This window comes from Rhinatrema bivittatum, chromosome 5, assembly GCF_901001135.1.
Source record: "Rhinatrema bivittatum chromosome 5, aRhiBiv1.1, whole genome shotgun sequence".
In the NCBI taxonomy this organism is placed as follows: domain Eukaryota; kingdom Metazoa; phylum Chordata; class Amphibia; order Gymnophiona; family Rhinatrematidae; genus Rhinatrema; species Rhinatrema bivittatum.
Genome location: NC_042619.1, coordinates 17,153,826 through 17,170,956, shown reverse-complemented (window position 1 = coordinate 17,170,956; position 17,131 = coordinate 17,153,826). Strand labels below are relative to the sequence as shown.

The 17,131-nt window shown below is 45.5% G+C and overlaps 1 protein-coding gene across 1 annotated transcript in view; it reads right to left on the bottom strand.

Annotated features, from left to right (window-relative positions):
* Positions 1 to 17,131, bottom strand: part of LOC115091825 (beta-arrestin-1) — a gene marked incomplete in the record, with an annotated part of 534,784 nt that overhangs the window by 96,799 nt on the left and 420,854 nt on the right. The window contains 2 exon segments of the mRNA XM_029602063.1: positions 323 to 519; positions 3,900 to 3,944. Coding sequence (XP_029457923.1) covers positions 323 to 519; positions 3,900 to 3,944 — 242 coding nt within the window.

Below are 17,131 nucleotides of genomic sequence, written 5' to 3'. Positions count from 1 at the left end.
TTCGCCTATCGGCGGAGGTGGTGGCAATCACGAGTCACAGAATTCAAGCCAGCCTGGGGCAGATACAGGGGGGTAACGGTAAAGGTGAGGGCGGGAGAAGACTGAAGATTTGAGGAAGGTCTGCAGCTGAACAACAGAACATGGCAAGCTGGGCAGAGCGGACGGGCCAAACGGCTCTGTTACTCTAAGACAGGAATGGTATCTTGACTCTGTGCCTTCCCTGCTGCTGCTCCCTTCTCAGAGCTGAATGACAGAGCAAAGGCGGCTCAGAAGCTGGTAAGAGCTGCCGGACGGATGGAAAGCGGGGAGGGCTGGCTCGTACCTCGAAGGTGAAGGGGTAGGCATGCTCTCCCAGCTTCTTGATCAGGCGCTCCTGCAGCCGCGTCAAGGGCTTCTTCTCCTCGGGCACCGGAGGGAAGGCCTGGATGTTGGCCACAAAGAGGTCCTTCCGGAAGGTCAGTCCAAGGACATCCAGGTCCTCCCGGCCGTAACGGAAGGCGCAGGTCAGGGTCACAAACACTAGGAAATAAGACATTGGGAGGTGTGGGAGACAAAATCAGAAAAAGAAGAGACTTTACAAGCCAAGATGTTCTCAGGGGATCGATTAGCCAAGTCATGCCCTGAGCTCCTAGTTTTATTACATCTGTTGGGCTTTTTAATTTCTGTCAATCTTTTCTCCTTTCCTTCTTTGTCTCTCCTGGCAATTGTTGTGGCCTCTGCCCCCGAGTCACCCCCCTCTCCTCACCCCAGGTGGGATAAAGCGAGCGGCACCGGCCCGAGGGCTGGAGGGGGCTCCTCCTCGTCCTTAGCCCCGCTGATTGTGTGGTAGGAAGCGGTGGCTGCCGTGGATCCGAGGCCCGGGCACGCCACTTCCTCAGCACATCAAAGACTGGCCGGGTCTCAAAAAAAGGGATCTAAACTCGGATCTCCGGCTCCGAGACGCACGGCGCTGGAGCCCGGGCCACACACACAGCTCTGTATCTTTCCACATTTAGTTTTGTACAATAATGTACATTTAATCTGATTTTGTGTTTATTTGGGCAGTAAATATCTGAAAACGCATTTGCTTACTGTAAATAAACGAGGCATCCTGTATTCTGTTGAGGTTTTTTAAAGTGTATTTTTCCTTAATGTTTTTAACTTATGAACAAGCTCTCCCTCGGTCACTTCCTTCATTTGTACTCATGCAGGCCCTTCTCTTGTTAAACTTTCTCCCAAATCTGTATTTATCTGTAAAAGTGGGAAACAAAGAGCAGCAGTCACGGGTGGCCTGCCGCCACCTGCCCACGGGTATGTGCCTGACGGCAGCAGGAGTGGCGGGGGGGGCCCAGGATGCCACTTCCTCACTAAACAGGGTCTCTGTCACCTGAAGGACTTTGTTTCATGGCTCATGGATGACCCAGCGCGCACGCGCTAGGAACAGGCGTTTTATTAAAATTCATAACGCGGTAAAATACGTCGGCAGCCGTCCTTCCTGTGCGGCATCCGCATCGGGTACCCAGCACCCAGCGCTAGCCCGGCACTGCCACTGCGGCGCGCCGACCGGCTACGATGAAAAACTACCCCAAGGATGGGCCACTGCAGTGACCAGCGGTGGCCAAAGCAATCATCGTGATCAATCATCACGGCGGCTGGGGCTCTGGGGAAACCCAACCCCCACCTCGGGCCATCACACTGACCGATCATGGGGCTGATCTAAGAGCCATCCTCCTGGAAGAGCGCCAGTGGCCAGCTATGGCGAAAATGACCTTACTGATGTGTCAACAAGGGGAAAAGAGGTCAATTCTGTCATGTCAAAAGCATGGGAAGAGCTTAGTGGGGGGGATAGGGAAGGTTGGCAGTGTCCCCCTCAAATGAAGGAATCACTGCCAGTCTGTGTTGGCTGAAAGGAAGAGGGAATTGGCATCGGCCCATGTGGGTTGTAAGGAGAAGGATGTTGGACTCGCATGGGAGCCAGATAGAGGGTGGTGGGACCTAGTGTGAGGGGGGGGGGGGGGGAGGAAGAGCATTAGGGTCAGGCGAGGGAGGAAGGAGAGTGCTGGGGTAGGAAGGGGGAGAGTGCCGGGGTCAGCCCTAGAGAGGGCTGAGAGGGTGCAATAGTCATTTGTATAAGAGAACGAGTGTGGTGAATGAGTGTGTGGGGAGAGACCGGCAGTGACTCCCCCCACTGGCTACTTCATGTCAATGTGAGTGGTGGGAGGAGGAGAAAAGTGTGCAAACCCCCTTCCCCTGCTAATCCAACCCCTCGCGCCCCCAGATTAAGCAGTTAAACTACGGTATTCGGAGAGTGCATTTCAAACAGGTCGCACTCTTTGCCTGCAGGCTCGAGTCAGAATTTTGTGTGTGTGAATCCGCTTTGAAAATCTGCGGCTGTGCGCGGAGCCCCTCAAGAGCAGGTGTAACTTTGTGCACGTGAATTTACATGCGTGGTTTGCAAAATCAAACGTATGCATGGAAACCCTGATCCCACCCCGCCTCTGCCTTTGTAGAATGCGCGTAAAAGTCTACGTGAAATTGTATTCCGTGCTTACCCGCTGGGGCTATTTTCATTGAGCCGATACAAAAAGAAATTCCCCAAAAATTATTTACCAAAAAAATCATTACATAATATTTAAAAAATGAATGCACTCAAATGTTAAATATACCATATCCATTTGAAACAAAGTCTTAAATCCAAACAATCAACTACTGTTCTACTACTCGTTGCCTAAACTATAACGTATATTTGAAAATATAGTTCTCATTCACACATACCCATACCCTTCATTCAGGCCATTCATAGCATTCAATTCCTAAAAAAGACTGTTTCTAGTCTACAAAATGAGCAACAAGTTAACATATTAGTATACACCTCATCGCTCCTTGCAAATTAGCATATCTCTTATACAAAAGAATTATTTAAGAAACTATATCACATTAATCATTATATTGGTAACGTCAAATGTTCTGCACAGATGAACCAATCTCACCAAACATTTTAAGGACTGTATTAAATGTCCCTCTTAAACTGAAAAAAACCCACGTGCCAATGCCTTGTGATGAAAGCTTTACGTTTACAGCATCAGCCGGGTGGCTCTGGCCCTTGGGTGCCACAAACCACTAAGAGCCTCACGCATCAGCCATGTCTCCGTAAAAGACACGTTTGAATATAACGAATGCCATTTCAGCAGATAAAGGTTTCGTTGCCATTCGCTTTGGTTAAGACATCGGTTGGAAAACTTGGTAGGTGCCTCCCCCAACCCCACCTCCCAGTCTCTAATGAATTAACCATGTCTGCACAGTAATAACAACAACAAACATCTCAATTAAGATGAGAGCTGGCCCAGTGCGGAGGGACCTGGAGTTGATTTCCAGCCCAGTTTTCTATTCTTAGCTGGCCGGTTCTGAAGCTGGAGCTGGGGGATGCCTCAGGGGCGGAATTCATTAGCCCTTGGAGGAAGGTGCAAGGAATCCCAGCCGTTGCTCGCTGATGACACCGAGCGACCCCGGGGCTGTGGGTCCATGCCATCCGGATTCTGGAGCGAGTCACGATTTGTAGCCCCCGGTCACAGACTGTCGCTGCAATGGCTGGGGCTGAACTGGGAAAGGAATGTAAAAACAGGACAAACACTCCCCCCAGTGGTTCCTGCCACTGGAGGCTGATTCACATTGAGCTGGAAGACCAAAGAGAACCAGTGCCAGGCTGAAAATACAAATTCAAGGGGACCAGACAGCTCCACATTATAAGGGCTAGGCCGGGTCAGTTCTGCTCATGACCAATCGCATCGGCGGAATTTGTGGTTCCGACCTGCCCAAGAACAATGGGACCGCAATTCCCTAGATACACTGGGGCTAAAACCAGAACTGGCTTGGCCTGTCCCTGATGTCCGACCACCACAGCTGAAATGCCACATTCCTACCTTTCCTTTCTTTTAAATATTCGGGGTCGACCAAGACCACGCCATCTGAAAGCAAAGAAAAAAAACAGAGAGTGTGAGAAAGGAAGACAAAGACAAAAATTCAGGGAATAGATTATTTAACATTTTATTTCTCCCTTTGCCTCCTGCCCTGCAAAGACAAGTTTGCTATTCGCCTCCTGCTTCCCATGCACTCATACCAAGGCTGTCCCCCAGGGCCACTCGCTCGTGACAAAAGCTTGGCTCGTGCAGCAGGGACAGTTGCTCAGCCAGGCACTGAAATCTCCATCTCAGTGTTTGCGTTTATAATCGGCAGGGGCACAGGTTTGAGCGGTAAGCGAGCTTCACCCAAATGCGTAGAAATCAGGGTCAGCAAACCGGCTGCAGGCTTTTTCATTTAATAACCTGACAGATGCGTCTCTGCCTAGCTTTTGAGAGCTCTGCTGCCCTCACCCTTCATCAGGTCAATGCACAGCGACCTGCCACTAGAGATATTCTGCAAACCGGCCCCGCGTCTGCAGCCCTGCAAGGGTGGAGGAACAGGAGACATTTCCCATGCCATTCCAGAGACACATTGCTTTTTTGCCGCCCATCTAGAAGGGAGATCAGAGCTTCTAATAACGCAATCTTAAGTCTGTAAGAAAAGCGAGAGGCTGCACCATTCGGGGGCTCTATCTAGTGCTCTCCGTCTTCTTTCTGGCCATGATCAAATATAAAGGCCTGAGCCACGAGTAGGGTGGGAGCGTCTGTATATTTTCCTGATCCCTTGTGAGAGGAGGGGTCGGGAGGAGGAGCGGAGAGTTATTTTGTGAATTTATATACTATTCTACTTTCATGCTACTGTACTGCATTTCTGATACTGTGTTTTGCGGTTATGTTGTAAGCTACCCTAGATCCTTGTTGCAGGAGGCCAACGTATAAATCTATAGTGTCCTGTAATAATGTAATAAGCTGAAGGCAGACGCTTCCCGGCCCTATGACTGAGCCTGGAAACCTGTGCAATATGGTGATTGCTGCTCCGCGACCCTGGCCGCACTGGGGGCATGAAACTGTTTTGGACTGACCAAACCAGGAGGGATGAAACCTCCCGTTTCTTAGCTGTAGTAAGAAAAACCTAGCAGTTATTGTTAGTGCTTACATTGGATAATCAAGCCCTGCACAGACAGACCAGGATATACTACACACCACACACGTGTCTCACCTAGTACCCATCCCTCTTTATATAATATGCCTAAGGTTTAGTGGGGTGAGCACGTGTGCAGAGTGCACATACCCACCCCAGCAAGGAGAATACCTGCCTGGCCTCTCTGGGGAATTGCAACAGGTATCAACTAATCACCAAAACACATCTACACTCATATCTATGCTACCATTTACTATATCTGTAAGGCCACAAAACATAAACAGCACTGCACAGACACACATATGGGACAGTCCCTGCTCCTTAGAGCTTACAATCTAGTCAAGACACACAGACATGGCAAGCAGAGGATTCCATGAAATGTATTTATGACGGCAAATGTGGTTAAAATTGAGAAGGCTGTGATGAGAGCGAGTCAGAGTTTAGGATTTAAAAGCAACATCAAAGCGAGGGAAGGGGGGTCAGACAAGCTACGGAGAGGGGAGCAGGAGGCACCATCTCAGGAAGGCTGGGTCAGGCCATGCTGCGCGACAAGGTGGAACGCGTGGAGTCGGGAGCCGGCAACACGCACCCAACAGTAATCACACAAACACCTCAATGCACTCGGAAACCTACCAAAAACCAGACATCACACGTTAAGCCAGGTCAGTACCCAACGACCTTGCGGCTCGTTTTCAAACGGGAAAGAGGGAAGCTACTCCCCGTGTTTCTCATTGAAAGCTGCCTGCATATTTTTCGGGATAACAACGCCATGGACTTTTAACTTGCCGCTGTTTTTCTCCTATGGGCAGAATTCTTCTAGAAAACACCAAGGGTAGATTTGCAAATCAAATCCCCTTGCATCGTTTCCCTCATCTGCCCTCTCCCTGCCCCCGGCAGCGACTCCCTTCAGTCAGTCGTGCGCCGAGGAAGCTGGAGCAGACTTTCAGCTGAGTATTTATCCGGGTGTTGAAAAGCCTTGCACACACCCACACATACACACACCATCGGCATCTTTATTTATCTGACGCCGTCCCTTATAAACACCCAAGGTGATCTGCAACAATTACAATTACAAATATAAAGTAAAGATCACAATAAAAACAAGTCAACAGTTACCACAGCATTATCATAGATGAAATATTACTCTCCACTAGGGAAAAGCTGCAGCTATCTGTCTCCAGTTGGGATGGTTTTTTCACTGACGCAGTGAAACTGCTGAGAGGATGACCAGAATACCTCCCCAGAGCCGGACACAGCTTTTCTCTCACCAGCACTGCGGGTGAACACACTTGCGCAAAGTCGCAAACACGAGCGCCAACAGTATACAGGCCTGGATTTAGGCAACTGCCTAGGGCACCAGAGTTTGAAGGCGCCAAATCCCCAGACCTAAGGGAAGCCTTCTCCCACATACCTTAGGGCCATGTGCCACTGCCACTTCAAAAAGGCGTCCACTGTGGCCCTCTGGCCAAACAACCCCTCCTCCACTTTGCAATCATTGGTGAGGGAACTCTGCCTTCACCCTACAGTCAAGCCTACGGGTGCTAAAATCTTACATCCGGCCCTGACGGTATATACCCTGCAATTTGCAGTTTCTTTTTGTCCAGATTGCCCCAGAAGCTCTATTCTCATCGCCGAGCTAAACTGGTTAGATTTCCTTTTCCACAGTCATCGCTCTGTGAGATGGACAGCCGAAGAGAGAGTCACCCGTGTGCCATGCACCAATATTCTTGCTGCACCAAACACCGAGCGAAGTATTCAGGAAGCTGAAGAGCTAGCGATGTGGGCCAGGCTGGTGGCTCAGTGGCAGTGCTGTGCCCCCTCACGCAGAGGAACCTGGGCTAGATTCCCAACCTGGGGCGGCCGGATGGGGAGAGTCACAGTCATCGCATTACAGTGACCTAGCGGCCAGATTTAGGGAAGAGGAGCCCAGGATCATCCCTGCAATGACTTGGCTAACAAGTAAGTTGGGAGGGGATAGAAAAACAGGGGTAGGGGGAAGTGGTGACTGAAGGCTCGGGCTGCCCCAGGCTCTGACTAAAACAGAAGCCGAAAGGAGCAAGAGGATACTGCTGAGTCAAGTGCAAGAGACCCAAAACGACCCATCACACAGGATTCTTCGGGGAATCTTATTTCTGACGTGTGCGTGAATTCTACACGGCTTTATTCTGCTTGCACCAGAAAATCCGAACAGCAGCAAGTTTTACTTATGTTGAGGTATTTATTGGTTGGTAGCCTACCTTTCCGAGTAAACCTGCCCAGACGCAGGGTACCATAAAGAAAGTTTAAACTGTGAAAGCCAATAGGAAAGAGGCCAGTTCATGCTTCACCACTGCCAGCGGCTCCTGAGCGCTTGTACGTTGGAGCCTTAAGTAAGTGTGGTCATCAGCTCCTTGAATTGGACTCCAATGAAGATGCATAAGATATATTTACATGCTCTGCCTCCATTGGTTGTAAATATAGCTCATGAATATTCATTGTGGATATCTTGAAAACCAGGCTGGTCAAGTTGAGAAGCACTGTGCCAGAGAGTCCAACCCACATTAGAGGTGAGCCATGAAGCCAGGCTTAGGGATTGTACTCTGGGATCTCGTATGCTGAGAGGTCAATATTCAGCAGGCTGCTGAGCTGGAAACTTACCCCAAGTAACTTTATCTGGATATTCAGCGGCAATCACTCGGATACGTCTGCCACTAAAGATACCCGAATAAGGTTACCTGGGACAGGTTTTTTTCCCACCAGACTCACCCTGGCTAACTTTAGGGTGGCACTGAATATCAGAGCTCGCCAGTTAAAATGTAACCCTGCCCGCACCCCGCCTCTAGAATGCCCCATCACCACCTGTTTTTATTTCTTTAAATGTTGTGCGGGTAATGAAGGTGGGAGTAAATGTTCAAATCTTGGTTTTTGATCAAGTTACTCCAAAAGTTACCACAACAAAGCCATCAAATATCGAACTCTGACAAGAAAAGTTCTCAGTTTAATGTCTAGCTTCAAAGTCAACATCTGTAGCATTCCTGTGCCGTCTCACTAGTCCACTGATCATTCAGGGGCAACGATGCCTCCCACTAAGCCGCTAACCCCAACGCTGGCAGATCTCAGTAATCCCCAGGAAGTTTTCCCTACCAGACCTTCTCCCCCCCAGCCAAATACTGGCCAGATCTAACCGTGCTTAATTTCCAAGGCTGGGCCAGATCAATCCTGATCCGCATCAGATGGGAGTCAGCGAGGAAAACAACAAAATCCCTGATGTCCCTGCTCTAGTGAGTGAGGAGTTTGTCTTTGGCTCCTTATCTCAGCAGGAATTAATTAGCCTATTGATGAGTGGGATGGCAGGCTGCCTTTTGAAATGGCTCCAGAATCCACCCAATGAGGGCCAGAGTGGTTTCGCTCTTCTCCTCTACAAGAAAGAGAGATTGCAGGGTAGAAGCTAGGTCCGCCTCTTCAAAGTGAGATAATTTAGAATCTGCAAAGGTTTTTACGCTAATGTGTAACCACAGAATGCTCTGTAATTAAATATTTAGAAAATAGGCTTAGAGATAATGCATGAGCAGAATTCTCAGTCTGAGTAATTAACCTCAGCAACAAGTTTTCATCTAAAGCCATCACAAAGGCTTCAGTAAACAACTGGATTATCATATATCGGTGCTGCAAGCTTACAGCAGCACAACAGTCTGGAACATTTTGCAGTAATATAGCAATAAATAAATCCACTTCTTCTCACCGTGGTGGTGTGCCCTCCTTCGATAAATCAACGCCTCTTCGACACTATCTGTGCACTGTCTATGCAAAGACCCTGGTGGAAGGAACCTCGGCCATTACACAATAGTGACATCTGGTGGCCAGACCTGGGGGCACACATAACGGGTTCTAGAGTAATCCATGATCTGTGACTCCCAGGCAAGGACCATCAGTGCGATAGAAGCAGGGATTATAAAATAGTGGAAACCCCGCCACCAGCAGCCCTCAGGTTCTTGCAAAGGAAATCTCACAGCGCAATAGCCTCAAGGGAGACCAGTTCCGATTGAGCTGGACGTGCAAAGGAGCAGGAAAAAACATTAAAAATAATCCGTCCAGTGTATGCTCTTTAGGTCATCAGCCCTTGTTGGGTGCTCTCAGCGTTGTCTATACTTCTCTGGCATATCAGCATCTTTTCAGAGATCCCATCTCGATGGACACTCCTTTAGCGCTTCACTGTGGGAAGTGTCGGAGCGGCGGTATTGCAGTGCTCATTTGGTGGCTACACAATGCCAGATCACTGCTCGTGCTGTGTTATGAGGCTGAAAAGGGACAGATTCAGGAGTAATGCTGGAAAACATTTCTTCACAGAAAGGGAGGCGTATACCTGGAAAGGCTTCCCAGCGGAGGTGACGGAGGCCAAAACAGTAACGGAATTCAAGAAAGCCCAGGAGAAGCACAAAGGATCCCCACTTGTGAAGACAGGACCGAAAAGGTAGAGATCAAGTGGGGTGTAGGGTACTACACCAGGAAGACAACTGGGCAGATCGGATAGGACAGATTCTCTGCTTCTGTGTTATTTCACTGACGTGGACACTGAGAACTGAACTGAACTGTGGCATTCACATTATAATTCCAATCTTCACCACGTATGCCTTCTCTTAAACTAAATAACGTTGGTTGTGGTAAACATCAACAAACTGAAGTCCAAAATGACCAGAACCTCTTACAACAATTAACTAGATGCTACTTAGCAGAATTTGACCTTCATAATAGGCATCCTCATTTGGTACAATGACCTTATTACTCTGCCTTAAATTTAATCATCGGTCAATAACCAACTTCATATATTTTTTGTAATTTTTCATGTAAATGCAGATTATAATAACAATTTCCCAATGTGATTAAACATTAAAACTTAGCTTAAATTTGAACACCATTAAATTGTGTTGCTTGATGTCAAAAGTGCCCGTCATGGGTCCATGTTTCGAACGTATTTCATTCTTTTTCAAGGGCGTAATCAGCGTCTATGAAACATGATAGCAATATGCAATGTTAAGCGAACACGTAACCACTAAAAGGTGTTTCCATGTTAATTTCACATTGTGTAAAACTTCCTGTAACACTCAAATGAAGGCGAGATGTTTCATTGACTGACAAAGCTTTACTGCAACAACTAATGGTCAGATTGATATACTGATATATGTAGCTGTGAGTATACGGTTACAGTATAAAGCCCCTGATGCAGCCTTTTGGCGAAACTCAGCTTGTATTTGGGCAATTCTAATAAAAGTCTTTCCACGGTGTAAGGTAGTCCCCTCTGTTTTTTTGCCTTGGCTACGTGGGACCACCTTCCGGTTTGTTTCATTGGACACTCAAATGAAGTACTCACTCTTGGCGTGTTTCTTTCTTGTCTACTGCAATGATATGGCGAGCATTTTTCCAGTGAACTTACCGAAAGTCATGATCAGCTGTTTTTAAAGCCCTTATCATGTCAGTCATTATGACATCATCCGACCACGCTCATTCCCAACACTAAATTGTGTTACAGTAATGAATACCATTCTATGGCTGAATTCAGTCCTACAGGATGTACTGTATGAAGCTTATATATCCACTGTTGTTCTTTGTAATTAAGGCGGGCTTGAAGGTTGCCGCCACGGGGATTCCGCTGCACTAACTCAATAACTCTCCATTTTAATTGGTGAAATACATGTTAGTGATCTATACAATGTGAAATCATTGGAGCTTGAATCTTCTTCATTGCAAGATAACTCTGATGCCCTGTTAATCTGGTTCTAATTGTTCTCTTGGTTCTCCCAATGTAAAAAGTGGACAGGGGCATTGTATTAAATATATTATATTCGAAGAAAGGCAATCAGTATAATGGTATGCACGATGTGTTACCTTGAAGATCTTGCCAATGTTCTCCAGTGATTGCTTGTTGGCACAATGAACATTTGTTACATATCCAATGTCCAATAGGTCGCAAGTCTGGTATGCACTAAGGGGCGGATTTTCAGAGCCCTGCTCGCCGGTAAGCCTATTTTACATAGGCCTACCAGCGCGCGCAGAGCCCCGGGACTCGCGTAAGTCCCGGGGTTTTCGGAGGGGGCATGTCGGGGGGCGGGTCCGAACCGCGCGGCGTTTTCGGGGCGTGTCGGAAGCGTTCCGGGGGCGGGCCCAGGGGCCTGGCCGCGCCCTCCGGACCCGCCCCCAGATCACGTCCCGGCGCGCTAGCGGCCCGCTGGCGCGCGGGGATTTACGTCTCCCTCCGGGAGGCGTAAATCCCCCAACAAAGGTAAGGGGGGGTTTAGACAGGGCCGGGCGGGTGGGTTAGGTAGGGGAAGGGAGGGGAAGGTGAGGGGAGGGCAAAAGAAAGTTCCCTCCGAGGCCGCTCCGATTTCGGAGCGGCCTTGGAGGGAACGGGGGTAGGCAGCGCGGCTCGGCGCGCGCCGGCTATACAAAATCGATAGCCTTGCGCGCGCCGATCCAGGATTTTAGTGGATACGCGCGGCTCCGCGCGTATCTACTAAAATCCAGCGTACTTTTGTTTGCGCCTGGAGCGCAAACAAAAGTAGGCTATTCGCGCTCCTTTTAAAATCCGCCCCTAAGGTTTTGGTTGGTTCGTAAATTATTTCTAGAAAAATCCGAATTCATTATTGTATGTAAAACATTATGGGGGTCATTTTCAAAGGAGTTACGCATGTAAATGTGACATAATATCGTAGCAATTTTCAAAAGCTATTTACTCGAGTAAAGTGCACTTACTTGAGTAAATCCTATGGACAATTCAATGGCATATATTGTAGAAATTTTGAAAAGCCCACTTACTTGAGTAAAGTGTATTTACTCGAGCAAAAACCAGTTTTGCTCGAGTAAATGCTTTTTAAAATCTACCCCTGTATTAATTTCTGGTTTACTGTCTGTACTGCCTGTTATCTATAATACTTGTTAACTGTAAAGCCTGTTGCTAATGATTGTTAATTGTAAACCGCGGTGATGTATTTTTTACGTACTGCGGTATATAAAAACCCCTAAATAAATAAATAAATACCCAGAGCAGCTTGCTGAAATGAATGTACTAACATGTCTTTGATGTTCCGGGCCTGACTGTATGTGATTAACGGACAATTTGTGAAAACTGGATGCATTTTTAATGTTGTCCAATGCTATAAAATTAATGCTGTTATCTTTGATGCCAATGGAGAATGTGATATAACACAGGTCAAAGGACCTGCTGTTTGTACATCATTATTGTCCAGTAATAACCAGTCTCGCTCCGCATTATATGCCCGTTTGAAAGCTTTCTTAATATATTTTAATGGATAGCCTCTGTCCTGAAATTTAATGAAAAGCTGAGTGATTGTTGTACAAAATCTGCTTTAACTGTGCATAAGCGGCGCAAACGAAGAAATTGTCCCATGGGTACATTTTTGCAGAGATGAAAAGGGTGATAACTTGAAAAATGAAGATAAGTGATTTTAGTACAGGGTTTAATAAAAGTGTTAGTGATTAATTCCTTCTCAACCTTGTGGAAAGAAATATCTAAAAAAATCAATGACAGAATCATCATTTTTGATCGTGAACTGTAAATGTGAATCCAGTGTATTAATCCAATGATGGAATTGTTGTAAAGATACATCTGATTTTCACAAAAAAAAATATGTCATCGATGTATCTATACCACAAAACTACTTCTAAGACATATGAGGGAAACTGTAAAATACAGTAATAGATTATTTATTAATTTTTAAAATCCCGGGAATCGGTATCAGAGTATTCAGTGCTTCAATCTCCTGGGCTCTTGCCCACAAAGGGCTACAACCCCTCTCATTTATTTGCACTTTTATAACGTCATTTACTTCTTCCCGTTCATTATTTTTGTCTATATACCACAAATGAAATCTACTCTAAAGATTACCCTTTTAAAATACCTTTCAGTGTGTCCTAATAATCTAAAACAACTTATCTCATTTCTACTACTTCTACTTGCTGTTTCTTATTCTTGCCTGCCTTTCAGCAAGAATAAGAAACAGCAACAGAGACGGCGACAGCAGTAGTAAAAAACAAAAATGAGATAAGTTGTTTCAAGATATGAAGTAGTAGAAATGAGATAAGTTGTTTTAGATTATTAGGACACACACTGAAAGGTATTTTAAAAGGGTAATCTTTAGAGTAGATTTCATTTGTGGTATATAGACAAAAATAATGAACGGGAAGAAGTAAATGACGTTATAAAAGTGCAAATAAATGAGAGGGGTTGTAGCCCTTTGTGGGCAAGAGCCCAGGAGATTGAAGCACTGAATACTCTGATACCGATTCCCGGGATTTTAAAAATTAATAAATAATCTATTACTGTATTTTACAGTTTCCCTCATATGTCTTAGAAGTAGTTTTGTGGTATTGTAAATTGAGGGGTATTGCCATTAATTCTTGAGGGTTTATTGTATATCGATGTATCTATGCCATTGACTAACCTGTGAAAATGGACCAGTGTTATATAGAAGAGTTTCCTCGAAATGGGCCACATACAAGTTGGCAATATTGGGGCCATGGTAGCCCCCATAGCTGTGCCCTGAATTTGCTGAAAGAATTTGCCTTGAAATAAGAAAAACTTCTTAGTTAGAGCTAACCTGGCCAATTCCAGAATAAATTCAGATGGTACTCTGTGAGGACGTAGTCTCTTATCTAATGTGGATAGTACTATTGCCAAAGCTTGATCTTGAGGGATATTCGTATAAAGTGATTGAATGTCCATGGTTACCAGAATAGTATTGTCCACGTCACGGTACAATCTTACAAGGCAACAAAATGATGCACTGAAATCCCTACAAACCAATCAATCAATTGTCATCAAGCAAGCTGACAAAGGGGGCGCTATGGTACTATTAGACCAAAATAAATATATCAATATGGTTACAGAACATCTTAAGGACCATACGAGCTATTTGCAGTTAACATCTGATCCTACACAGGAGATCTAGGAAGCAATAGCAGCCCTTGTAGAAGAAGCGACCATTTAAGGTTTTTTTTAACATCGAGGGAATGTAGATTTTTGACAGTAGGAACACCAGTTACTCCCACGATATATATGGTACCAAAGGTACATAAGAATTTCCAAGATCCTCCTGGATGCCCAATAGTGACGACTATCGGATCTATTCTTGAACCTTTATCGACCTTTGTAGATTTTTTTCTTCAACTTCATGTGACAGAAACTGGTTCTTTTGTGAAAGACACTAAACATATGCTGAGAAGCATGCAATAAATGCTTGACGTGGAAAATACTATTCTGGTAACCATGAACATTCAATCACTTTATACGAATATCCCTCAAGATCAAGCTTTGGCAATAGTACTATCCACATTACAGAAGAGACCATGTCCTCACAGACTATCATCTGAATTTATTCTGGAATTGGCCAGGTTAGCTCTAACTAAGAATTTTTTCTTAATTCAAGGCATCCCCACCTTGCCCGGACCTGAAACCAGGCCCCTCCGCTCCAACCAGCAGAGACCCCGCCCACCAACATCCTCAAGGCGGCGACATGGGTCCTGATAGGGGCGTTTAAATCCCCCTCAATCGCGCCTCTGGCGTCGCGCGCCAACGGAGCGCGACAAAGGGGCCAGCTCCTTGTTGTGCCCCTTAGCATGCCCCCCTCTACAACTAAGACCCGCGAATCCCAAAAACCACCAACCCAACCCCATTACCCTAATACGACTACAACCCGGAATCCAACCATCAGCATCTTGGTCAATTCACTCCATCACCCAAAAGACTGTGAAAACATCACTACAATCTCCATCACAGACGCTAGCTGATAACTCACTCTACCCTCCACCCCCATCCTGAACCCCCCATAACAATAAATCTCAACCTTTCAATAACCACATTCAGTGCCCAAGATGCACCCCACAACAATAAACACACCTAAAGAACGGCAACGGCAACTAACAAAGATCTTCCTCACTGAACCTATCAAAAGCTTAATCTACCTATCCTTCTTTCTCATAAACGCGCAAGCTCTCACAAAGAAATTCTTTCTTATTTCAGACATCCTCCAAGATCAAAACCCGGATTTCATCGCAGTGACCGAAACATGGTTTAAAAATACTGACCACGTTATAACAAACCAAATACCCAACAACACTTATGACCTATTCTCAATACCAAGAAAGTCACGAAAAGGAGGTGGTTTATTACTAATCATCAAAAAATACTTCAACATAAAACAAATCCCTCATTCTCTCCCCCAACAATTCGAATTAGCACTCTTCGACTCCAACAATCTCCAGATTTGTCTAGTCAACTGTCCCCCCAAGCTTCTGGACAAAGATATATCACCACTCATTGAATATCAAATATCAACAACAAAAAAACCTACTATCATCCTAGGAGACTTTAACCTACACACCGACGTCTCCCCACTCTCCCAACCGTGCCAAACCCTGCTAGATGTCCTTACCACCCTCCAATTCACACAACTCGTTAACAACCCAACACATAAAGCAGGGCACACCCTAGACCTGATTTTCACTAACAACAACTTCTTCTCAAACTCAACCATATCCTACTCTCGAGTCCCATGGTCGGACCATTTTCTCCTTCAATGTATGACCCAAACCAATGTCTTCAATAAGAATACAACCTGCAAAACACTCTCATTCAAATACAGACCACCTTTCTCACCCGAAATACTCCAACTCGAGCTGGGAAAACACCTGTCAAACATAGATCTCTCCAATATAAACAATGCCACGCAATCATGGCATCACATCACCACTGAAATGGCCACCACCATAAACCCGGAAAGAACCAAACTAATCAAATAAAAAAGACAAAACCACAACCCATGGTTCAATTCACAACTCAGGGAGACCAAAACCACCCTAAGACGAAAAGAAAAAGACTGGCGAAAAAACAAATGTCAACTAACTCTCGAAAGATACCGCACCCACCTTGCCTTCTATAAAAGCTTGATAAACAAATCAAAGAAAGAATACTACAGTAAAAAAATCTTAAATTCCTCAAATACCCCGAAATCTCTCTTTAACATAGTAAACAACCTAATTACGGCGAACAGCAACAATAACTCTCTCCCTAACGAAAACCTAAGCCAAGATCTCACATTGTTCTTCAAAAACAAAATTAGCAAAATATCTGGAAAAATATCCAAGACCACAAATAACAACTCTCAACTGAAATACAAGGACATCACACCCTGGGCCAATTTTGAACCTATTTCAATCACTGAAACGGAGAAGCTAATCAAGTCATTAAACCCAGCCCGTCACGATCTGGACACCATACCAACGCATTCTCTAAAAGAAATCTCCCAAACCATCACACCAACCATCTCAGCAATTATTAACAAATCATTAGAAAAAGGAGAACTACCAGACAAACTAAAAATCGCTACCATGAAACCCATCCTAAAAAAGAAGAACCTTGACCCCAGCGACCTAAGCAACTACCGCCCTATATAAAACCTCTCGTTCCTTGCCAAGCTAACCGAAAAGGCCGCTCTCAAACAACTAAATGATCATCTAGATACAAACAACATCTTATACCCCACTCAACATGGCTTCAGAAAAAACCACAGCACCGAAACCTTACTCAACAACCTAACAAACACCATCCTAAGAGGATTTGACAACGGACAACGATACATCCTCATCCTTCTCGATCTATCGGCTGCCTTCGACACAGTTGAACACAAAGGCTTAATCTCCAGACTATCTGAAATTGGTCTAACAGGGAAAACCCTAGACTGGTTCACATCTTTCCTCCAAAATAGAACATACAAGGTAAATTTCAACAACCACACCTCCGAAGCCATCCCACTTGAAACCGGAGTCCCCCAAGGCTCCTCTCTATCAGCAATCCTTTTCAACATTTATTTATTACCTCTTTGCCAACTCCTGTCCAGTCTCAGCGTCACCTACTTCCTGTATGCCGACGACATACAGCTTCTCATCCCAGTCACAAACACCATTGAGATCACACTACAACTCGCAGCCACAACCATTAACAAAATTAATCTCCTATTAAACCAAAAACCATACAGGCTTCAGAACCATTCTACAATCCTTGATTTTCTCAAGCATCGACTACTGCAACTCGCTCATGATAGGTCTCCCCAAATCAACCCTC